Source organism: Ooceraea biroi, chromosome 7, assembly GCF_003672135.1.
Source record: "Ooceraea biroi isolate clonal line C1 chromosome 7, Obir_v5.4, whole genome shotgun sequence".
Classification (NCBI taxonomy): Eukaryota; Metazoa; Arthropoda; class Insecta; order Hymenoptera; family Formicidae; genus Ooceraea; species Ooceraea biroi.
The window spans coordinates 14,464,662-14,488,930 of NC_039512.1; the positions used below are offsets into that span (position 1 = coordinate 14,464,662).

The 24,269-nt window shown below is 39.6% G+C and overlaps 5 protein-coding genes and 1 long non-coding RNA gene across 6 annotated transcripts in view; 4 read left to right on the top strand and 2 right to left on the bottom strand.

Annotated features, from left to right (window-relative positions):
• LOC105287576 (mucin-19) lies at nucleotides 1-11,779 on the top strand. Its single transcript, XM_026971321.1, has 11 exons — nucleotides 1-471; nucleotides 618-888; nucleotides 992-1,114; nucleotides 1,218-1,388; nucleotides 1,466-1,626; nucleotides 1,743-1,993; nucleotides 2,104-5,530; nucleotides 5,600-6,373; nucleotides 7,921-8,067; nucleotides 9,431-9,596; nucleotides 9,701-11,779. Exons 1-11 carry the CDS (start codon nucleotides 314-316, stop codon nucleotides 10,019-10,021), a joined length of 5,970 nt encoding a protein of 1,989 aa, XP_026827122.1. The 5' UTR covers nucleotides 1-313; the 3' UTR covers nucleotides 10,022-11,779.
• LOC109610677 lies at nucleotides 8,121-9,423 on the bottom strand. The gene is made up of 2 exons (XR_002192962.1): nucleotides 8,980-9,423; nucleotides 8,121-8,209 (listed from the first exon to the last, which is right to left on the bottom strand). It is a non-coding gene; the product is annotated as an uncharacterized LOC109610677 (long non-coding RNA).
• LOC105287563 (adenylosuccinate lyase) overlaps nucleotides 11,698-24,269 on the bottom strand; it is a 17,943-nt gene continuing 5,371 nt past the window's right edge. Inside the window, exons 2-6 of the mRNA XM_011353176.3 lie at nucleotides 13,574-13,777; nucleotides 13,069-13,351; nucleotides 12,788-12,939; nucleotides 12,287-12,685; nucleotides 11,698-12,181 (exon numbers count right to left, since the gene is read on the bottom strand). Coding sequence (XP_011351478.1) covers nucleotides 11,918-12,181; nucleotides 12,287-12,685; nucleotides 12,788-12,939; nucleotides 13,069-13,351; nucleotides 13,574-13,777 — 1,302 coding nt within the window. The 3' untranslated portion in view covers nucleotides 11,698-11,917. The remainder of the gene's footprint in view (nucleotides 12,182-12,286; nucleotides 12,686-12,787; nucleotides 12,940-13,068; nucleotides 13,352-13,573; nucleotides 13,778-24,269) is intronic.
• Nucleotides 13,814-15,991, top strand: LOC105287552 (protein snakeskin). The gene is made up of 4 exons (XM_011353166.3): nucleotides 13,814-14,148; nucleotides 14,928-15,134; nucleotides 15,263-15,382; nucleotides 15,497-15,991. The coding sequence occupies exons 1-4, from the start codon at nucleotides 14,098-14,100 to the stop codon at nucleotides 15,596-15,598; spliced, it is 480 nt and encodes a 159-aa protein (XP_011351468.1). The 5' UTR covers nucleotides 13,814-14,097; the 3' UTR covers nucleotides 15,599-15,991.
• On the top strand, nucleotides 18,270-21,248 carry LOC105287548. Its single transcript, XM_011353153.3, has 4 exons — nucleotides 18,270-18,424; nucleotides 18,921-19,127; nucleotides 19,224-19,409; nucleotides 20,370-21,248. The coding sequence occupies exons 2-4, from the start codon at nucleotides 19,035-19,037 to the stop codon at nucleotides 20,586-20,588; spliced, it is 498 nt and encodes a 165-aa protein (XP_011351455.1). The 5' UTR covers nucleotides 18,270-18,424; nucleotides 18,921-19,034; the 3' UTR covers nucleotides 20,589-21,248.
• On the top strand, nucleotides 23,620-24,202 carry LOC113562240. The gene is made up of 2 exons (XM_026970959.1): nucleotides 23,620-23,858; nucleotides 23,989-24,202. The coding sequence occupies exons 1-2, from the start codon at nucleotides 23,652-23,654 to the stop codon at nucleotides 24,184-24,186; spliced, it is 405 nt and encodes a 134-aa protein (XP_026826760.1). The 5' UTR covers nucleotides 23,620-23,651; the 3' UTR covers nucleotides 24,187-24,202.

Genomic DNA, 24,269 nt, shown 5'->3' on the forward strand with positions numbered 1-24,269 from the left:
CATTGAAATTTTTAGCGTTTCAATATTTAAATTATTTGAACAATAAATAATTTGGTTACTAGTAACAAAAATAATGATGCTGCAGAAATCGTCGACTTACGGAAATCTTTGAGAGAGATGCATCCGCCTCTTCAATTTGTAATTTCCATATACGATCCTGCGACAACGCTTAAGACTTCCGCCATGGTACGACAAGAAGCCATTGCTCGGATTATCGCAGCTGTTAAAGAGGTATCGTGTTTATGAAGAAATATTAAAAAGTTGTCGGGTTAACAGAAAAAGTTCCCACATTTTTAAGGTGGACGGCGTAGAGATGAACGTGACGGTGGGTTCTAAAGAACGTCTTTATAACTTTGTCAAAAGCTTGAAGGATGAAATGATCCGAAAATCTTACGACAAGAGGATCCTTGTGGCTTTACCTAGTAAACCGGAAGATTTAGCTAAGCAGTTCAATCTGAAGGAACTCGCAAAGTAAATTTCCTCTCTTTAATTAATGTGATGATTAGTTCTAGTTTCTGTGAACTGAATACGAAATTTTTCACAGTACTACTGACTGCACTAATTATTTAAACAAAATCGCTGAAATTCTTTTTCTTCTTTTTTTCTTCTTTTATCAGGTATGTCGATCTTTTTACACTACCAACGGATTATTTGACGGACAAAGATGGAGCTTTCGTTACTTTTCACCCCTCGCGTTTAATGGGACTTTTCGACATGCTGAACTCGGATAGTATGGTAGATTTAATAAGTGAATTAGGAGCACCCAAGCGGAAGATCTTGATGACCTTGCCGGCCAATGCATATAAATTCACTTTGAAAGAAGAGACTGACAATACTCCTAGATCACAGACCACGGAAAAAGATCCTACACCTATCGATCGTAAAGAAGTATGACACCTAGCTGTACCTTTTTATAGCCAATTGTATACCTAAGAAGTCTCTTAAAGATTCAGTGTGGGAGTATCATCAAATTAACTGATACTTATCGTAGCTCTGCGAAGCTATTAATAGCGGGGAGTGGACCGTGGAACGAGATGAGGATCTCACGGCGCCGTACGCGTTTCAAAACAAAACGTGGATAGCTTTCGAGGATAAGATTTCAGTTGGAATAAAGGTTCGTATGCAAATTTCCCAGTTGCTTATTCTATGCGAAAGATCGATCGCGATATCATTGTTAGATTGGTGGAAATATCTCATACCACATTTTCCTCATTCAGGGAAAATACGCGCTGCTGCGAGATTTGGCAGGGCTGGCAGTGCGAAATATAGAAAGCGATATGAAGACCGAGTGCGAGAGATCACTCACGCAAGAAATTTATCATTCTTTCACGGAGTTCAAAAGAAAATCGAGACAAGCCGTACTCAATGCGTTGGAAGACGAACTTCATGTATATAAATTATTTCATTTATATTTTACTCTTATTTCATTTTTATTTACGTCTACATTCTTTATTGGCAATTTCAGCAAACTCAATTTTCGTATCCAACTCAAGCGAAAACGTCCAGCTTCCGCGTCGTTCGCGTAGTAGATACGGAGGGACATATCAGAGCTGTACGCGAAAACACGCAAACCGAATTTGTCTGTAGAAGACAAGGCTACTTTGTCCATCCCAAAAGTTGCAACAGGTAGAAATAGCTATAATAGGAATATTAATTATATTGGAACTGCATTACATTAGATTAAAAAAATTAGGATATACATAAAATTCGACATGTATATGATAAATACTGTTTTCCAACAGATTTTATCGATGCGTAAAATTCAATCAAGCTGTGGAAGACTATTCTGTCTTTGAATTCGACTGTCCAGCCGGTTTATCTTTCGACGAGCGCACGGAGGTTTGCGTTTGGCCAGGTTCTTTACCTCAAGGCTCACCATGTCCTGGTAGCAGCGAGATTGCCCCTGTTGCACCGAAAAGATTTGAATGCTCCAGACCTGGCTACTATGCGGATCCAGGAAATTGTCGTTGGTTCTTTGCTTGCATGGATTTAGGTATGTTATAATTCACACGTACTGATTCATTCAGACGGCTTGCAAAACACCGTACATCATTATTTACGTAGTTATTGAATTTTCATTTGTATAAATGTTGCTATCAACAGGTGGACCGGAATTAATGGCATTCGAATTTCGCTGTCCGTATGGCTTGGTATTTGACGAGAAAAAATTAGTGTGCGAATGGCCTTGGTTAGTTCCAGCTTGCTCAGAATCTGGATCGAGCTATACCAGAACAGAATACGATTATGGGGGACACACTGCGGGAATCTCTGCTGGAATCGGTGCTGGTGGTTATGTCACTGATGGTTTACCCGAATACTCTGCCACAGCTGGAACAGGCTATTCTAACACAGATTATTTCAAAACAACTAGTAGCAGTACTCATGGAGTAAGCTACTTTGGAGGATCAACGGCAGAATATATCGATGAACATGCTGGTATCTCGAATTTTAATGGTAAAACAGTCTCTGCAAACGTAGGATTCTCTGGTTCAGCTGGTGTTGATTATACTGGATCGACTAGAGGATATGGAGAATCGGTATCTTCTATTCCAACGTATGGATCACCTGGCGTGCATGTTGGTTTAGTGTCTCCAGGTACAATTGTGGAAGAAGGTAGGACAGGATATACTGCAGGCAAAACAAGTACTGGACATACCATATCTACTGGATATTCTACTGGAGGAATAGCTAATACTGGCTCAGTCGGAGGAATTGGTTCAGGTTATTCTGGAGGACAGTATTCTGGAACTGTCAGTGGAAGTCATTTGACAAATGATGGCACAATTTATTCAGGAACATATAGGCCAAGTTATACTAGTTCAGTAGCGGGAGGATATACAGGAAGTACAAGTAATCCGATAGCAGAAGGAGAAACTTACTCTAAGACATCGGGAACGAACTATTTTGGACCCACAGGGTTGCCTGGATCTACTGGTGTTCATATAAGTTCTCTTGGTCCCAAATATGGTGAGCCAACGAGTTTACATACAGGATTTGGCGCAACTCATGCTGGTGGCTATTCTTCTACCGATGTTTATTCAGGAACAGGCCATGGAACAGGTCATCAAACATCATCCGTTGAAGTCGGTCCCTCATTTGGAACTGTATCTAGACCATCTTATTCTCGACCTATTGGTGGCATCGATATCACGGGATCGACTGATAGAGGATACACGGGATCAACTGCAGGAATATATGGACAATCGACCGGTGCAGGATATTCAAAAACTACTGACAGAATTAGTGCTGGTTTTACCGGAACAGGATTAAATGTGCCAAGTTACACAAGTTCAGGACGAATTCCAGAAATTGATTTCACTTCAGGAATTTCTACTTTCTCTGGACATGGTGTTACTTCCGCTGATAATGGCTATTTCATAAATGGTAATATACCGCCTTCTGGAGCAACAGGTATTTCTTCAACAGGAATAAGATATGAAAATAAAGAAGGATACACGGTTCCTGTATTTGTACACCAACAACCGATTTATCCTTCAGTTGGAACAACAGCAGTCGATGTGAAGGGCCATACAGGAACGACTAGTACAAGTATCAATGTAGCCGGTGATTACGGAAGAAATGATTTAGCAAGACCTAATTTAAATATCAGTATTTTTGGTCATGAAATTCCTGATTATGACGTTCAGAAAGGTTCTACTGGTACAATCCTGACTGGGAGTAGCATAGAAGGCAGTATCCATACCGGTAACTCCTTTTCAGGGACTGTTTTCAGTCATGGAAACATTCCTGGTGCAGTATCAACTCCTACAATTAGTCAAGGCAGTATCTTAACCGGAGGAGCTCAACCGGGCTATATCACTACTTCTTCTGGAACACCGGGATATGTGATCAGAGATGGAATAAAGACTGTAAATGTTGAATCTGGTAGTTCAGGAACTTTAATCTATGGAACACTAACACCGCCTATTTCATTGACTGGTCCTTCAACATCTGGCATCGTTCTAAAGGGTGATGCTATTCCAAGTGTCGTTTTCTCTGGACAAACAGCTCCTGGAGTATCTATAGGAGGCTCTATTCAACCAGGTACCATCCAGAGTTCAACCGGTAAACCGTATGTTTCGCAACCAGGAAGTTATTACGGAATCAGTGGTAGTAGTGCCGATACAAAAGGATCAGTGACATATTCAAGCAGTACCCTGCACGGAGATCTGACACCTACAACTCCTCATAGCTACAAAGCCGACGAGGAACATGACACTCTTAAGTTCAATACCGCTTACGATATCAACAGATATTCAGAAAATGATATTCCGGACTATAGACCAACCAGCGCTATTCTTCCTGATTCTATTGTACCTGCAGGTAAACTAGAAACCTTCGGTAATGTCAACATTCATGGTTCTACTTTAACTGGCGTCCAAGACTCGTCTACTGTTGCACCAGGATATTCATCTACCAAATCATCTGTTTTTACACCAAGTGGATTTACAAAGACTGGTCCAACTAGAACAGGTATAACCACTGCTATCCTCGGAGGCGGTGGTAGTTATTCAGTAAGTACAAGTGAACGTCAACCTATCTTGAATCCTGATAATATCAGCGAAAAAGCGTTTGAAGGTAACGTTGGGTATACTAAGACGTCGTCTGGCTACTATTCGTCGACTCTTGCACCAATTGCTCGCATCACTCCACAGTCAGGTACTTCCGGCTACTCATATCCCAAGCCAACTATTCCATTTGAAACTGGTGCAACGTTCTCCTCAACGCCAATTACACCAATCAAAACTTATTTACCGGTTACGGCGCCAACGCCATTCTTAAATGTCGAAGTGCGTAATGGATCGCTGGATAATACTAATGTATTTGGATCAAAAATATTTACAACACCAGGTTATCGTGGCTCATCAACGCCAACATCTATAATTTATACCACTGAGTATCCAGACACTTATAAAACGACTCTTTTCGAAGCAGCTAAAATTCCAGTATCGACTGTCAGACCTATTATCGATACTGGTTACAAGACAGTAATTGCTCCAACGAACATTCCGTTTTCCACATTGACTGATAATGGATTTACGCAACGAACTGGTGGCTTACAAGGCCAGACTGTGACCACGTCTAACATCGGTTTACCTTTCCAACGGACCGATTCGAATGGTCAAAAAGACTATAGTTCTTTCACTTCACCATCTCCATCTTTGGGATATCTCCCTCCAAAATCGAGCCAACCTGATACAATTGCGTCTACCGTAAAATACGACGGCCCTAGGGTAACCGTGCGACCAGATATTGTCGGAGTAACTTACAAGAAACCTTACGAAGGCCCTTCCTCCGTCATATCACCTACTACGTTCAGACCTTCCAGCGGATATTATGCCGGTCAAGGATTTACGACGCCATCTCTTGTAGGAACAACTCCTGGCGGTGGTTCCCCGACAAACCTGGATATTTCAAGAGACAAGATTGATAAATTAATTACCAATTACGACAGGGGTACTGTCAAGTATACGACAAACGTATATGATAACTTAGCAAGCTCAAGATTTGGTTCGACCTCAACTAAGATATTACCTTCATCACTCTTAGTTACGAAGTTATCGTCCCCTGTAAAGACAGGCGATGTCTTTGCCATTACAACATCAACTGGTCCTACAACATATGAGGTTACCACAAAGTCTCCTGAAGGCAAGGGCAAAGTCATCGTCAAGTGGAGTGACCTTCATCCGCTTCTCTTAGGCAAGCTTGGAGCGGAATGCACATGCAAAGCTGATCCCTTCGGCACTCTTCGTGGTCCGATAAGAAAGTTGATAGATTCTTCAAGAGGCAAGGTGGACCTGACCAATTACGACGAGTCCAATATTTACGTCGATCTTGAAAAGGATGGATCTTATGAAGAAGGTGATTATACTAACAATTATGACGATTCGCAGCCTTATAAAATTAGTCCGCATGAGACGACGAGCGTCACGACAAACTCGCCCAACCTGCCGTCATCATCTTACTTACCTGTATCTTCAACGACCGTCAGCACAAGAGGTTTTGTTCCCGCGATAGCTACTGGAATATCTGCAAAGAGTGACAACTTTAGAGGATCTTCTAGATTCCAGGTTGGTTTCCGAGCTGGCAAGAAGTTAGAGAACATTAGTCCTTCGCCGAATTCGTACGCCTCCTACGAAGAAGAAGAAGAGGATGACCCTGATCAGATCATCGATGGTGCCACAAACTGCGCTAGGCCAGGTCTCTTTAGACATCCTGGTCTCTGTAATAAATTCTATGCTTGTTATTGGGATCAGTGGAAGAAGAAGTTCACCCTTCATATCTTTAATTGTCCAATTCACTTAACATTCGATTCGAACGCGGGCGCATGCAATTGGCCAAGTAAGGGTCCAGCTTGCCAAGCCGACAATTTGTTAGTATAAATTCGTTATGTTAAGCACTATCGCGATATCGTTATCTCGGCGTCTTCTCTATATCGTTACGATATTTCTCTGAAATTCTTTTGAGTGAATATAAAAGCTCAAAGTTTAATTATAATTGTTAAAAATGATTTTCGGATTGTTTAGTTCACTTCGGAAGATCAATTCGCAATTCGTTACTCGAACAATGAGACGTTGCGGCAGTACATCATTAAATAATGAACGACTCTTACTTTCATGCGGTTCGGTCTCTCTTTCGGCCTTGGATTGATTGATAATTTCGTTTTGAGTTCATCTTGACACCCAGATTCTTAAACGTTTGCATTGAATAGCATCGATGAGTATCACGTTGAATTGAATCTCTTAGCATCCGAGAGAGCGGGATTCTGAGAAGATTGAGATTGGTTCAGATGAAGGAGGAGACCAAATCCAAGGCGATCGAGGTACAGGCTACACGGGAAAGCGTTGTCAAAGTGAAAGTAGTCCGTGCTCGTCGATCCAAATCGCGGAAAGCCACCGAGTGTTAATGTATATAATTCTCTTTATGTTCCAAATTTATGTAAATATTAAATGAATCGTCTAAAAAAACTCCATCTACTCATTGACTATATATTAACAATAATATCGATATAACATTATCAGAAGATCTTTCTCTAATCAAAATTTCAAGGCATGAAGAATTAAGATTTAAGAACATGAAGAGATAACAAAAAGCTTTTCCTTATGTAATTTAAAATAAACTTCCTTTCAGAATTTTTATTTAAAGATTGATCGTAGAATATGGTGTGTAATCCTTATGTATATACATTAACAAGTGTTTCCTATCGCGAGTAGTTTATTTCACTGCTTTTCACTATTTGGCGTAACAATATGAATAATGAATATCGCGTAATTAATATTCTTCCTGATTGAGTTCCTTTCTTTTCCGAAAGTCCTCTCTTCCTTAATTTATTTTATTCTTTATTCTTAAAACTTTATTCTTAAAATAATTATTCGATTCCCATTATGTACTGCATACTCTGATCTTCCGTTTCTATCTTGTTTCACAAAATATTATTTATTCGTTATTGAGAAATCTAGCAATAATGCATACTCTCGCAATTCTGTCAGCGCTTCGATTATCGTGCCATTTATCGGATGGTTAATTAAGTATTGTTATAATTTTAATAAACAATAAACTGCGTGATCAAAATATCTGTTTTTCAATTTATTGATCCCCGATACATTCATTTTAAAGTCATTCTATTAAAAGAATTTTAAAGGGAGGCAAAAAAGGCATAATTATTCTAAATTGCATCCTGTTCCTTTCTTACAGGAAGTTGATTTGTAAATTTGCATCGCTCTCATATCAGAAAAAGCGTGATACCTTTTTATTCCTGAAATTTGCTTTTCTCTCGCCGATGGAGGTGGAAAGTTGTCATTCTGTCACTACGTAGCCAGCTGACTTGCCAATCGGTGACTGGAGAGGAGCGGCGGTTACCAATCAGCGGGAAAGAGAGCACTTGCCGCGAGTGGAACGAGACGCAAAATGAAAGAAAAGGCTGGTGCTGGTGCACGATTCACTAGTTCGGTTAGGAGGTGATATAAAGGCGCACGGCGATCTGACTTGGTCTGATTTGTTTGTAACACGGAAGGAACAGCCTGTTAGCGGGAAGCCCGTTGCTGCCACACCACTTTTTACCATCATGTGAGTTTGCCGTTGTTACATTATTACAAAAATAGTAGTTGATTGTTTCAATATTTTGTTAGGCATCGATCGTAATTTATCCTTTTATTTCTGACAGCGTGATGGACATATTTTCTCTTCTTTTAAGATATCTGTTTTGGATCTAAAAGAATTTTTTTGTAGTGCTACGAAAGAATAAGCTGTAGTTATGGATAGAATAAATGTATTTATAAATTTATATCTTTTACTGATGCAGTGCGTCAGTATTTATTTTTATTTCTGCAGCAAAGATGAATTTAGAATTTACCGGATTTCGAAATTTATTTCACAATGTCAATTTACATAAATATATCCTCTCGAGAGGTTTGCAACGACAATATAATGGCTAATCGATCTTCCTGATGTTACGTAAACGCATAAAAGTGCGATAATCGTCGACCTTGCAATGGACTTTATTGCAGTTCCGTATACTAATGCAAATAATCTATCATTCTTGTAACACTAAGTTCTTCTACGTTACAATTTTATAACGGAAAATATTGATATATTTTTACTATTAAAATAGTGGTAACTGAAATATGTAAAACATTCACTTTTGAGACGCGAGTTCAAAATGTGATTGCGCAGCGCGTCTCGCTCTGATAATCAACGACTTGGCTTTAGCTTTGATCACGCGTATCATATCAAAATACTTTCTTCTTTTTCTTTTGATAGCGAAAGTTAACTTTTGTTCCATCTTCTAAATCTTACATTTTGCTAATTGCTATTTAAAGTAGCATAATTAATTCATTGAATGCCATTCGCAAATACAAAAATGCATGGAACATTTAATTTCTAGTGAACATGAATCATATCGTAAAAATTGTTTAAATAGTTTGCGGTGTAAATAACAAAATATAAAAATGAAAATCAATTTGCAATAAATAACTTTACCGAAGGGAGCAGGTGGGGATAAAAGACAGACGAGCCTGGAGACTTGATCGAGAGATAGCCGCGAGCAGTGAAAGTAGCGCGAACCGACTGAACTTTACCGGGAATGGTCACATTGGCGATTAAACGTCAGCTGAACAAAAAGAAGCAATGTGAACGCAAAAAATTCCCTCGCCCACGTGACGCGTTGCGCAAGAACGTGTTATCGCCTTGACTACACTTGTATCCTGGCATTATGCAAATTCTGAACATTGTAAATTTTTCTTTTTCACGCAGTTTCGAAGCGCAGCTCGATTTTACTGATTTCAGGTTTAAAAATCGTATTTAACATCAGAAATTAATTTCATTCTCTTTGAAAGTTTTCAGATAAAATTTGTGAAAGTTTTACTTTTAGTTTACACTCTACAAACGTGAGTGAAGATTTTGCGAAGGGTTTATTTATTTGCACGAATAGGGTGGTGTGGGCGGTGCTGATATTGGCAGCGGCCATGTTGACTGATGCAGCGATACCAGATCCACCAGAAAATCCTGGTATCACTACGATCGGCTCCAAGAAATTAGGGACTGCCGCCGATTGCGCTGGGGTAGTGGCCTTTTCCGCCACTCAAGGCTCGGTGAACGTAAGTTAATCGTAATTAATTAAAAATTTTGAAACAATTTAAAAACGCAGTCTTTTGAAGTGCTTATGATAAACAGACTCTAATAAATACCTTTAAATGTGCAGGAAGCTAAACTTGTCCTTTCCGAGACTCTAGTGGACAAAGGAGTCGGTTACGCGGCGCAAACAGGAATCTTCACCACGCATTGTCCAGGCCTCTATCAATTCAGCTTCGCCGGGTACGGTAGCACGGACTTGCGGCTGACACTGAAACGCAAACTAAATAAATCCGAAAGCTGGAGGTCGATTGTCAGCATTGGTCCAGGTGGAGGAAGCAATCTCGTTCTGCTGGACGTCGACGCTGGTGATCAGCTTGCAATTTTCGTTGAATCTGGCAAGGTCACCGATGGAGCCACTTTCACGGGTCACCGCGTTTACAAAAGATAGGCTGTACCATTGAATAAGAGTCTTTAGTAATTTGAAGATGACTATCATTAAAAAAGAATTCAAGTTACAAACTAAAAGTGACACTAACGGTTGAAACAAAATTGAAATGTATAACCAACTTTACAAATCTAATGCTTACTTAAAAAAGATAATATTTTAAGCCAATTAATAGAGGAACATATGTCATAGAAAAACGAAATTAGAGAATTTCGAAGTTCTTCACGAATTAGCCATCTCTCATAGCTTTTGATTAATAATTTTTCAAATAATAATATTTTTTAAGATTCAATAGTACACTTATCAATTGTTAAATGATTGCAATTATGGAACAATTTTGCAAAATCCAAATATCGTTGCGAATATCGAAGATATGTACTTAACGATCACTCTAAGATCTTTCTTGTGTGCTAAAACAGAGTTCCTAATTCGCAGTTCTGAAACTTCTCGATAAACTTAACAGTCTGTGATAGCTACTTTTTTGTTTAATTGTTTGTTTAAATTTTATTGATTTATTAATTCTATAAGTTGATTTTGTGATGCATTGACACATTAGTCTCTTGTAAGAACGTTTAAGCGATTTACTTTTATGACCAAACTTCTCTGGTTTTTTTTCGCTTTATACTTTTACTCGCTTTCTTATCTTTTTGTTTCGGATAACTTTCTCTAATCCAATTCCTTGTCTAATTATTTCGTTACTTCCTTATTTTCTTCGTTACGGTCAAAGATCAACTTTCTCCGTTCAATACTCACGATATTCTTTTTCTCTATATTTCTTTCATTATTTATATTTCTAATACTTTCTAGTCTTTACTTCCACTACATTACTTCCTTCATTACTCTATTCTGAACTCTTTATATACATTTCTGTTTTCGTCAATATTAATTATCTTATTAACTGAAAATTGTTTGCATTTTCTCTATTATTTGATTAATTCTAAAATTGTCTGAAATTTCCATTTCTTCATCTTTCATGTTTCTTCTTTATCTGTATTTCTTTCTGTATCTACATTTCTCGATCTTTAAATCTTTTTTTCTTTTCTATTTCTTTCAACATACTTCATTATTTCATCAAAGTTTCTATCAATCTGACTTCTGTCCTGATACATAATTATCTGTACTATCTTTAAACTTTACTTTCTTCACTTTCCTGCGATATTCTTCATCTTTCTTCATTGCAATTCTTCTCTATGTTTCTTAAAAAATCTATTAATAACTTTTGTTTTTCTTATTCCTAATTCTATTCATTGTTTCTGTTATTACTTCTTGTCTGAAATTTATTTCTTCATTTCTTTCGTCTTCATATCTTTCGTCTACAAAGTTATAGGCTCTTATCTCTTCCACTATTTTTACTTTCTTAAGTTGCTTTTATATTTTCATTCTACAAGACATATTTTTCTCTTTTCAATTTTCATTTCTATTTTCCATTTCTAGTCTGTACATACCACTTATCTGTTTCTCTTTTCATCTTTACTTATTCATCTATCTATCTATCTATTCATCTATCTGTTTTTTTATCTCTCTCGCTCTGTTTTGCAATAGATGTTACAATCGCTTGCTATCACAGTCGTTAAGTCAGAGAAAAGATTTGCAAAATTGGTGGGAAAAAAAGAAAAAATAAAGTTACAATAAAGAAGAGCAGTTATCGATATTAGGCAATAATAGTGCGTGCGCGCATCTGCAGTGAACAGTGCGGTTTATTTTTCTGTAATTTTATTCAAGTTGTAAGAAATATTAACGACGAATAAATTTGTACGCATACTTCTTATCACCAAAAAATTCTAGCTGAAAACCAATCGTGTCTGTTCTTGAGTGAAAATGTGACGTTACACATAGCAGAATTTTTTGGAGAGAACAGGAAGAGATTTCACTAACACCATCAGACCCCTTCCTTGAAGATCAAATATCAAGTTCAACAGATCCACTTTCCAATCCTTTGTAGTTTGCGAGTACAGGATCGACCTCTTGCTCGAGGAACTCTTTGACTTGTTCGGGCGCTCTACCGACGAAGCTCGAAGGGTCCAAAAGTGAAGAAAGTTGGGGTAAAATCGGTGCAAAATACGGATCTTCTTTGATCCTCTTGACGAGATCGTTGTCCATGCCGTATTGCTTCACCTGCACTCCAGCTTCGTGCGATAACACGCGAATCTTCTCATGACAAACCTGAAATGAACAAAGTACGCATTAATCATTTAACATGTTTAGTAATTATCCTTATTCTTTAAATTATTGCGTCAGCTATAACTTTAGAAGTCTATTCTCTCGTACCTGCCTGTCGCCGCCGGCTTTCACCATGGCCATTATTATATTCTCCGTAGACATGAAGGGCAGTTCCTGCGCCACGTGCTTAGCAATAACTTTGGGATAAACGACTAGGCCCTCCGTAATATTCTGGAGGGTCATTAGGATCGTGTCGGCCGATAGGAAAGCTTCCGCCAGGGTGATCCGTCGATTTGCCGAGTCGTCCAATGTTCGTTCCATCCACTGGGTAGCCGCGGTTTGAAGAACGTTGTTCACCAAAGTCATCAGGTGACGCGCTATGCTGCAGCATCTCTCAGAGCGCATCGGATTACGTTTGTACGGCATCGCACTCGAGCCGACTTGCGTACTCTCGAACGGCTCTTCGATTTCCTTCATGTTTGCGAGAAGACGGATATCCGTGCAAATCTGAAGTAGATGAAAGATAGATTAATCCAAATTCACGTCTGATTCCTGGCTGCTTTGATAACGTATTATGTGGAGGTGCAGGATGGTAATTTGCGCTTTCACCTTGTGAACGGTTGCACCGAGCGAACTCAGCACGTTCAAACACTCGATGTCGACTTTTCTGCTGTACGTTTGCCCGGTAACGGTGTAATGTTTCTCGAAACCAGCCATCTTGGTGACAAGAGCGTCTAGTTGCTTCACCTTCTCCCCATCGTCTAATAACATTTAGTTTAACAATTAGTAGTCCAAATTTTATATTTCGTACTTATAATTTTCATCAATCGCGCAATTATTCTTTTTTTCTAGTAATACTACTCGTGAATTGGAAGGTTGAATGAACTAACTATTAAAGAGCTGAAGGAAAGACGCTTGAGTGCCAGTAGTGCCCTTGACTCCGCGGAATCTGAGATCGTTCCTGGCACGACGGATAGCCCTTTCGTCCATCAGCAAATCCTGCAGCCACAGCGTCGCCCTTTTGCCAACTGTCGTCAGCTGTGCGGGTTGAAGATGAGTGAATCCCAAAGTAGGCTCACTTCTAAATTTGAGAGCGAATTGAGAGAGTCGGCGAATCACATTGGCTAATTTTGGAAGCAATATGTCGAAACCTTGGCGGAGAATCAGGAGGTCCTGCGGAAGAAAATATTAATAAATTAGTTGGTATAGATAAATAAATTAAGTTAATCTTCAAACCACATACTGAATAATGGTGCAACAAAATTCAATAATTGTTGCTGATAAAAAAACGTTTAATTATTTTACTATAAATATATATCAAGAAAATGGAAAGATATAATTGATCTCTAATTGTAAGAAATATTTTTCGTTGATGTTATACTGTAGAGAACGTACCGTATTATCGCCCACGTAGCAGCTGGTTGCGCCAAGATGGATGATGGGTGCAGCTAGTGGACACTGTTCACCAAATACATGAATATGGGCCATCACATCGTGTCTTGTCTTCTTTTCTTCCTTAGCGGCTGCTTTGAAGTCGATGTCGTCGACGTGAGCCTCCATCTCGGCGATCTGTTCCGGTTTGATGGCCAAATCGAGTTCCTAAAAGATCGTCGTGCTCAATAAACATTTTCGCCTGTTGGCAACATTACGTAGGGAAACGTCGTGCTGTTATTTTTTGATTGCGAAAACGAAGAGTGAGTACGATATTATTACGACGCTGATTTATAAATTATCGCTTGATAAGATCGCGCATGTGCAGCTATCTTTTATGGTTCTTATCCCCCTTTCAGCGTATTCCCTGTATCATCTGATTAGATAAAGAGGGCTTGGTCTGCTTCGGAGGAGCCTAAAACGTTGCGTGATTTCATTTTGTTCGTTCGTTTTCACGGTGAGAAGCCAGTGTCAAGCAGTTTGCAAATATGGTGTCCCTGGAGACTATTGCGAGTATAGTGATCAAAGTGCTAAAGTTGGTGAGAAGATAATATTTTGGTTTTCATGTTGCAAGCGTGAAGAGTGTGTATACCAGTAAAGAGACAAGGACAGAAAAAACTTCATAAAATGCCCCCGACATTCTTCTCTGATTAATCGAAGATAATTCTTTTGGTTTGAATAATCGATAATCGAATAATCGAGTTCTAGTTTTAAACAATTAAAAATCTAGAAAATACAGAATTAGAAAACTGATGTTCCCGTTCTTGCAGTATTACGTATCGTAATCGTTTAAGAAATTGATCGGATTGAATAAAACGTGTATTACTCGGGGAAATACTAATGTAACGAAACTAGTCTAAAGAGATCTAACTTCAAGGTCTGCTACGTGTCGTACTGTAATTATACCGAGTTGCTCAATTAACGCCGCTTTGCGGTCAATGATTCCGATCGCGGAGGATCATGAGCCAGTAAAGAGGCGTGGGCTGAGAGAAATCATCGTGGGTATACTCATTCAGGGAACGTTCTTACAATGAATCACTCCAACTATTCTTATCGGTTTGCGATAACGCACGCTGTTTAGCAAGCGATACGCTGTGCTGCTGTCGTTTGTAATGCACGGAGTTATGGAGTGCCCTAGAAAATCTATCTTTCCTCTCTCTCTATGATAATAATCGGATTGGACTTATCTATGGAAACTTAGCCGCTCCATTAAATTTTTCTTCAATTGTCTCTTCGTAAAATTTTTCAAATTAAGGGGACTCGAAGTTTCTACATTTCTTCAGGAAGAATATTCTTCTTAAGATTGATCGATTTGCAGGTTCTCAATCTCATCATTCTGATCCTGTATCGCACAGGATACGGTGGTGAATTTTTGGGTGTAGGTGGAACATGGAACTTGAATGAAGACAAGAATCCCGATGCGGAGATCGTCGCTTCTGGCGTCTTCGTCGGCTTCTTCATCTACACGAGTGTCGTGCTCATTAGCTACTGTTTTGGGAATACGGAACATAAAAAAACTCTTGTCGTAAGTATGCTTGTCGCAAGTGCTTATCCCTCTCGCTTTCTCAGTTGTGCATTAGCGTGACGAAATAGTAACTTCAGACAACTCAAATTAATTTCATCGAATCATATTTTTTCTCTTTTTTAAACTAGGAAATCATCATGAATTTCATCGGAACTTTCATGTTTGTGGCGGTGGGTGGAACTGCTCTGCATTACTGGCACGGTTATCAACCTGAGCAAAAGTTCGTGTATGATGCGCCGGAGAGGCAGGTAAGACGAACATCGATGCAAAATAAAAGAAATTCTTAAAATTGAAAGAATTAATTTAATTGTTAACGATTTTTTGCGCGTTATTAAAGTGGAAAATGATTTCGATGATTTCAGATTGGCTTGGCGGTCGGTTCGTTGTGCGTTCTGGAAGGTGCGGCGTACTTATTGGACCTAATATTAAGTTTTCTCCATTACGCTAAGGATGAATTCAACTAGCACAGGAAGAAAAGTGGTATAAGATGACACATCATCGACAATGACAATATTTGCATTTCCATTCCGTTCCATGAAAATTTCATTAAGTGACAATATGCACGAGTAATGTAAAAATCTCGCGTGCGTAAGCAATCGCGATCGGATTATCTCCCATATCTCAAGCCACATTGTTAGTCACGTTTTCCGTACAGGAGTTTCTCTTTGCAGGAAATGCAAGCAACCTTGTCCTTCTTTGAAGAAGAATAAGGTTGTCTCGTTGTACATTTATGCATATATTTATTCATACCGATATGTTTTCCATTTTTCCAAAACGTATATATATGTATAACGTACAATAAAATTTATTATAAAATTTTTACTGAAATTACTTGAAGTATACTGATTTCATAGATATTTAAATCATCCCAACGATGTTTCTCCTTTAACTTTAAGTCGTACGTCGTATCGAAAGCGGACACTTGTACGAGTTTTTAAATTAACATTTTATCTTTGCGACAATTCTACGAACATTTGTTTCTCCTTGACATATCTGGAACCTGCACGACTTTTATCGCTTGCTCGCTTAGCGAGCGATAATGCACGTCGTGCAATAATCATGAGCGTGTCCCCTTTATTTAACGAAACCCGATCGTGGAAACCGAAGAGACGTGACGAAGAGACGAGAAACGTAGGAAATACGCTCGAAAACATGCGATCCATGCCCTTTCCGAAGTGCACTCCATGACGTTCCACCGGATGAGTCCATCATAAGCCCGTAAGATCCCATCGTGCGTACCAATTAATCTACTTGACCTGGTCATCGTCGCGGGTGACTGGCACGACCGCACACCCACCCACGAGCCGGGTATGTAATCACGTTAATTGCGGGGTCACGTCTAATTTGACTAAGTTTCAAGTTTAAAATGTAACGAGATGAAGTATGTAAAGCGCTTATTTAAATCAAGAATGTAAAATAGGAAAAATTTAAATTTATGCTTCAAGTGCTGCTTGAAATCAGTTTTAGTCATACACGATCCTATGATCTTATTCTCCTGCGAAAATGAGACATCAGTTTCATTTTTCTTTTTATATTATTGTACGTCGTTGTTTTTTCCTCTGTTGTTATGTTGTGTGTTGTGCGGAATAAACTAATACGCTGAAAGAGTAATAGTCTACACATAGTGTGAGAATTTGCCATCTAAGCTTGTGTATAGCCAACGAAGGATAATCGCGTACGCCTCGTGAATGTTTCATTGGGGACGAGTTGACATAGATCCCCAGTAATCGCAATATGGAAAGTAAGGGATTGCAACGAACTGGTCGCACAATGTTGTGGATCGATACCACGACGATTCAACTTCCGGTAGTGTCGGCTAAGGCGACTATGGCCTACAAACAGTGTAGCTTGTGTGAAGTTGTGCGGTCCCTCCTTTACAAATTCCCCGTTTCAGTATTAACGATCGGCGAAAAATCTAAGTCGCAAACGAGCGCAGAACGAAGCTTCAGCTGTGGATTAATTAAAAAATACAATTTTTATACAAACATTAATTTCTTGAAATTAAATTCAGTCCTGCCAGTGTTATCAAAGTTTAAAATTCTATTACAAATGAACACTTCTTCAAGATGTTACACGCTTGTTATGAGACAACGAAATAAAGAGTCGTAAGATTCCATCTACTTCGTATCTACTTCGTATAAGAGCATCAAGAACCTGTTAATTAGGAATGTTTAATAATGACCACTTAAAACCTAACGTGTTACCATAATTACGTGATGTAAGCGCACGCCGGCGTGTAATACGATAGCGCGCCTTTTCAATATATATACAGCCAGCCAGTCTGCGGAATTGCGACGTGTCCTTGCATTACTGCAACGTCAAAATAGCCTCGTAAAATAGGATCGAGTACGCTCCGGGAAAAGAAGTCATTCTCGCGGAATCCATTATGTCTGCGCTTTGCACTCTCTGTTATATTTGTGACGTCTCTAAGAAGAAGATAAATATTACTAGTACAGTGACCTCGGTTTCTTCAACCGAAGAAGTCCGTGCTCTTCTACATTGCAGCTTCTCTTTTCCATCGTTGCGCGCGTGCAATTGATGACGTAACAGGGCGTGCATGCGACAAAAAGACACTTCGCCTGTGTCCGTGACACATTAGCGTTACAGAATGAATATTTCGATAGGGAAAAAAACGCGGCCGGAAATCTGGCGATGTCAAACAAAACGACATGCGTGACGGAGCGCGACCTCGATACATTTTTTTTTGCTGAGTGCGTGCAGCACCTTAAAGGTTTTCATTCTTTCTGTCGCAGATGTGAAGATCGATAGTAAAGCTTCAACGAGAGATTTAAACATCGGAGAGAAGCTTCCAGAGAAATGGAGAAAAGAGAAATGGAAATAGAAGAAATAGAGCAACAGAAGAATGCCGATCGATACTGTTCACGTTGCTGGAAGAGACAAGTAGTTTTGGAGTATCTAATGACGAATGTGAACGAAATCCTCCACTGTATAAAATGCAAGCATCGTTAGCAGTGCCTGGTATCGAAGCATCGATTCTTCACCTTCGATACCGACTTCGTTCGCGAGTGGGACGTAAGCGAGTATTTCGCCTGCGCACAAGCATCGTAAGCTCACAAGTATCGCGTAGCTAGCGTGCACGTTCTGCGTTTCAGTTTGAGTCGCACCATTGCATAGTGCGCCACGTTCGTTCGGGCGCGCATCGCGATAAGCGCGTTTACGTTAATTTACTTGTAATGATCGGTCGTGCGTTCGGGACGAATCGGAAGAAATACCAAAGAGTCAACCAAAGAGTTCAGCCTTGTTAGAAGTACAAACGGAAAAAAAAAAACGTAAATATATAGATTGGTCATTTTGACAATTTGAAATTTCAGTTTCCTCGAAACATTGTGATTTTGTATTGCGATACAATTAGATATCGCGATTCCGCGATACGACAGTGGTGCAGTGGTGTATTAAAGTGCATTTATGTAATTTAATTGTAATTTACTCGTGAGGGCGGAGGTGAGACGGTGCACGTGGACGGGCGCGTGTCGAATGAATCAATCAACGAAATATTTGTTATTCAGCACGCTCGCGAGATCCTTTTTCGATATAACGAGTTTTTACATATTTTCATTTTTTTAATCGATCTAATCGATTTTTATAAATCTTTAATCGGAAAGATAGAAATTGAAAGAAATACGTGTTAAATTTGAGGAAAATTCAAGGAAATATCTGTCTTTTCGTTCTCTATCTTTCTATTTATGCTTTCCTCGACCCTTTCTCAACCCTTCGGCGTACATGCGTTTCCCCTACGCGCGATGTCTATCGCGTTTCTCGTTTTAGGGTTGCTAAGACCGAAGAAGGGTGCGTGCAGGGGAGAAACAATCGATTGTCATCAGATCGAAGGAAAAATCTTTCAAACTGGGAGACAGAAGAGGAAAACATCGAAGAGTTAGGATGGCGGACGAAAGTCAGCAAAGTCAAGAGCCGACCTCGAAACGTCGCAAAATTTTGAGCCACCTGCCGATCGCCATTAAAGTGCTTGAAGTGGCGAGTATCTGTGATGAAAAAAATCCTTTCCCTATGGAAAGTTAGAAAATGTGATGTAACGTCGATGTAACTGCTGTTAAATATGTTTCACTGCAGATAGTGGCGATCTTTGCAATCGGTCTGGCGGTTGATCCGATGGACTCGTTCCAGCACGTTTTCACCAGATCGCGATTCAAGCTGGCCGATGCCGCTACGATTTACATCACGGTCGCTGGCTATATTCTCATCAATACGCTGTTCATTCTGAGTCACATGCTGGGTGACCGTGTACCAAAAAGAACGGTAACGTCTACTAATAAGTACACATTAAACTTTAAGTAATAATTAATGTTAAACTTTCGTACTCCGTTTCTCTTCTGCGGCGTATCTTTCGCCCTTCTATCTATAGAAGAAAAGAAACAAGTGCGCCTACATTTTGCGTGTTGCTCATATGGGCTATAAGATAAAGATATGAGCTATAAAAAAGTTGGTACTCTCCAAGGATGATCTTTACAATCATTAAAATTTCAGTTCATCAAAAAAAAAAGAGAGAAAAGAATTCGTGGATAAAATCTCGAAATTATTCAACGTCTAATTTACACATCGAATTCCGCGCGATAAATATTCATCGAAATTTTGATAGAAGACTATTCTGTTATGTCAGACCAAAAATAACTGAAAAGATAAAACGCAGCAACTAGTAGACTGACTCATTTTGTGTTAAAAATAATGTCGCCAATTTGTTGTTGCAAGTACACGCAAATTATTAACCGGTACTACAAGTATACTTGTATGGCTATAGACGTTTGTGCACATATTAGAAGACGCCATTGGCTAGAGGTGTACGCCTAGTCCATTTGTATATACAGCTGAGTCATTACGAAGGCAGCGACGACGTATGCGTTAATTAGCGAACGCATCAAGGCCTGTTATGTGAGACACGCTACAGTTCCGTCGTCGTTGTCGCTATACGCATCGTTTAGAAATGCGGTAACTCCGAATGAAAATCGCATCGGTCTCGTGTCTCATAAGCACGTGACACGGAATCATACTTGATGTCAGCAACAGATGTCCAGATATGAGTCCGCGGTACAGAATTTTTCAACTGCGCAAATGCGCACCGACATTGTCGGCGATGCGTGAATGCATGCCTCTCCGTGGCAGTAATTAAAAATTAAAAATAGATTATTGTTGTTGCGAGTTCGCTATCACGCCAATGTCAAAACCACGGTTGTTTAATCGGCGATTAATTGACTGTTACAGTTAATAATGTTTGCATCCGTGGGTGCGTTCATGCACGTGGTCGCCGGAAGCTTGATGGTCCACAATTGGCGCAAGATCAACAATTCCTACTATTTTCCCAACAACGAGAATTATGCTAGCAAGCAGTACATGGACATGCTCGTATCTGCAGCTGTATTTACGTTCGTGAATGCGGCACTGTTTGTTGCGGAACTTATCGCCATAATAAGATATTCGTGAATTGTATTTGAAGGATTTCATGAGTGGTCCGACGTGGTCCATGGGAGTTGAAGGACTCGCGAGTGTCGCCAAAGAGATACGAATAGTAGTTCATTTTGAAAAAAAAGACAGTCGATTTTTTAATCTTGTTTAAAAAGTTTACTGCAAGCGACTTTCGAGCGAAGAATTCTTATGAACAAATTGTAATTTGACGAAATAATCTACTTCGTGTAAAGATGATGAATCTCGTAAGAGGTAGTTGAACAAGGTCGTCGTGTTAGAAATGTAATAATAGTATTACGTAATTGTAGTATTATCACTTGTATTGTGTTATAATAGTATCGTATAAGCAAGGCAACGTGTATACGTGTATATTTTATCATTAGGACATATCGACACACACAATGGTACAATTATATTAACATAGTAGTAAGAAAGAGACCAAATATACGAAATTGCAATCATTGCGCATAACAGGCGCAATCTTGAAAAATCTTTTGCTGTCCAAGCAAAGATCGCATGTAAATCCGTCCACTTTTGTATTTAAAACGTGTTTATAACAGGCACAATCTTGAAAAATCTTTTGCTGTTCAAGCAAAGATCGCATGCAAATCCGTCCACTTTTTGTATTCAAAGCGTGTTTATTTCTATGAGATATTCCAATAAACAAACTTCAAGCTATTTTTAAGCGCAAAATAAAACTATCTTCCATCTATTTCCCATTCTTTTGTTTCAAGTAACAATAGCACCAGGTAAAGCTAATCAATTTGAAATTTTCAGAGGCATCGAGCAGTCAAGACTCATTGAGTCACTCAAGAGATATATGTATATCTCTTGCTGATTATATAGCTAACTTCGTTCAAGTTGCTCCCGAGAGAAATCTGATTAACCTGTCGCGATGATCTTCGCGGTCGATCGCAGTCGTTGCGCAAGGACTCGCGGAACTATTTGCAAGATGCATTGCGCAAGGATTCCGTCATGATTGAGCAACCGTGCAATTGTACGCGAAGCTGCATTACACCCGTGATCTGTGACGACGCCCTTCCCGCCGCCAAACCAATTCGCGTCATCCAATTCGTTAGCAAATTATATGTCTCTGGTGAAATTGCTCCACTTGTTCTCGGCATAAAGTTATTAACTGCTCGTTAATTGGTTTTTCAACGTAGAGGAATTAATTTGTTACTTAGTTTACTAGTGAGCACGATCGACTTGCTCGATAGTTACGCTCGTTGCAGTGCTGGCGATGTGATGTTTGCGTTAATATTTAGCTGCTGGTAGCGGCGGTATGCGCGCTAACCGCGTACACGATCTCCAGAAACACCCCATACGACAAGAGCGAGGAGATACTTCTGACGGCGCTGTATACGAGCTTCCTCTTCATTGCTGTGGTGGATATGATCAGTCAACTTAGCGGCGACCCGATACCAGACACGCCGGTTGGTTTTCACACTTTATTTCGCACATGAAAAAGACAAGGCTTAATACAAAACATTTTTATGCAATTGGCCGCTGCTAGCCGATTGCTCCTGTAGCAATAGTAGAGAGGAATTATTAATTAACGCGAATTTCAATAAACGTGTAGATGTTTCTGTTTGGAGTGGCGGGCACAGTCCTGTTCCTGATGGCAACGCTTAGTATCTTCTTCGTCACGAACAAGCCAGGAGTAGACCAAATATGGCGATTGACAATGAGCATGGTACTATCATGTGTTTGCAGTTTGTTATATTTGTTAGACGTTCTCTTAATCTATTTATATGGATACTAAATACATTTGTGTATACATATGCAATTCTGTAAATAATAAATTACATTCATTATTATACTCTAAAACTATTCTTTAAATTATTTCATTACATCTATTTCGTAATATTGCTCAAAGAAAAGTGTAGAAAGTCTTAAAACGTGCTCTCGTGCGCTTTTCTTAGCGTGTTTCGATGAATAAAAGTAATAAATGAACATTTGCGAAGTTAGTCGTTCTACCGCACCACCGCACTATATAGCAACGATTTCGATCGAGGAAACAAACTATTCGACTTCATCTTCATAACTGTCAAAGTGCAATCCGTTATATATCATCACGTCGTAATATTTACAAAAAAGTACCGTAACAATGCTGAGCTCTGTTCTTCAACAAAAGTCGCAGCACAAGACGAACAGATGCGTTTCGACAGTGCTTAAGCCACTGAGGATATTTCAATTCGTGCGTATCGGACATCCAATTTTCCAATTACACTTGACGTCGAAAAAGCATTCTTTGATTAATAGATATCGTTGCGCTTTGAAATTTCCTCCCGCGACAGTTCATGGTGTTGCTGCTGTTCGCGTTCATGATCTACGTTATCGTTATGGATCCTACGCCGGTCAGCGCCCTGGCCTGCATCATTATAATTGTCTTATCGGGCGTCTACGTCTTCGTCTTGGCTGTCGAGCTGATCAGCCATTTCGCCGGCGGCGCCCTCCACATTATTCCGGTAATTTACGCTGCACTGTACCATTATTCAGTGCAATTAGAATCACATTAGTGAAAACAAACTCCTACATATGCTTAAAAAATGTTAAGTATCTTTGAGCATTTATCTGACTTTGCAGTATAATTATGACGTTAACTGCATTTCTCCGTAAATCATTGCAGATGGTTGTGTTCTCGTTGCTTGGCCTCTTCTTCTTCGGGGTTGCTGGGATTTTGTTGATTTGTACTGGCTACACTCGACTCGACTCACAAATAGTGATAGTGGTGCTGTGTGTACTGACAGCGTTGTTCTTCCTAATTGACATCACGATGGTACTCGCGTGAGTCCTACCTCGTTAAATCCCAACTGCTCGAAGTAAAAAATACAATTGATCAAACAATTATGCGTTCCTCTGTAGATTTTGGAAAAGAAGATGTTCGGTCTGTAAACGATGTTGTTACAGCGATGGCGAGCTCTTGTTACCTAAAGACGAATCGCGTATGGACGATACATACGTGAGTACTCGCAGAAAAAGATTCTTAGGAAAATGTAATATGTTTGATATGGCGATCGATAGCTTATATCTTAACGAATGTTTCATGTTCTGACTCATATCCCTTGGACGGAAACGTAGATGGCTGTGACGAGGCTTGACACGATGACCAGCGTGAGCGACGTCAGAGTGTCAGCCGAAGATATCCCCGATCATTTCTACCGTAAAGTCCAACACCCTCGACGACGACAATACGTTGATTGTCCCACCTGCGTTCCGTCGTTATGTAATCTCGATGTCGCCCAAATCCAAACGGATACGAAAAAGACATCAGTCGTGGAAAGTCAAGTAAGCAGCGTTTCATTTGATTGATTGAACGTCCGGACCATCAGAGACTTACGTGATTTTTTATTGGAATAGAATTTTATTTATTTATCATATTTATCGTAAAATTTATACGATTCCTGGATATGATCAGACCCCAAAGACAGTCACGAAGGAGACACCGATACAGACATTGAGCAAATGCGAGTTTTGCGAACGGCAAATGCAACCCTTCGCGTCACCCATCGGAGGAGCTCCTCCTGTACAATGTTTGCAGCATTCGCCACAGTGGACTCCCGCGATTGTGCAATTTGTTCGAGGAGGAGTCAGCATACCATGTTGCCCCGGGTAATTCGTACAGGACAATTTTCCAGCTTTCCATATCCAAAAGACTTTGAACGTGACGTCAGTCCATCTCGCAGATGCAAATGCATG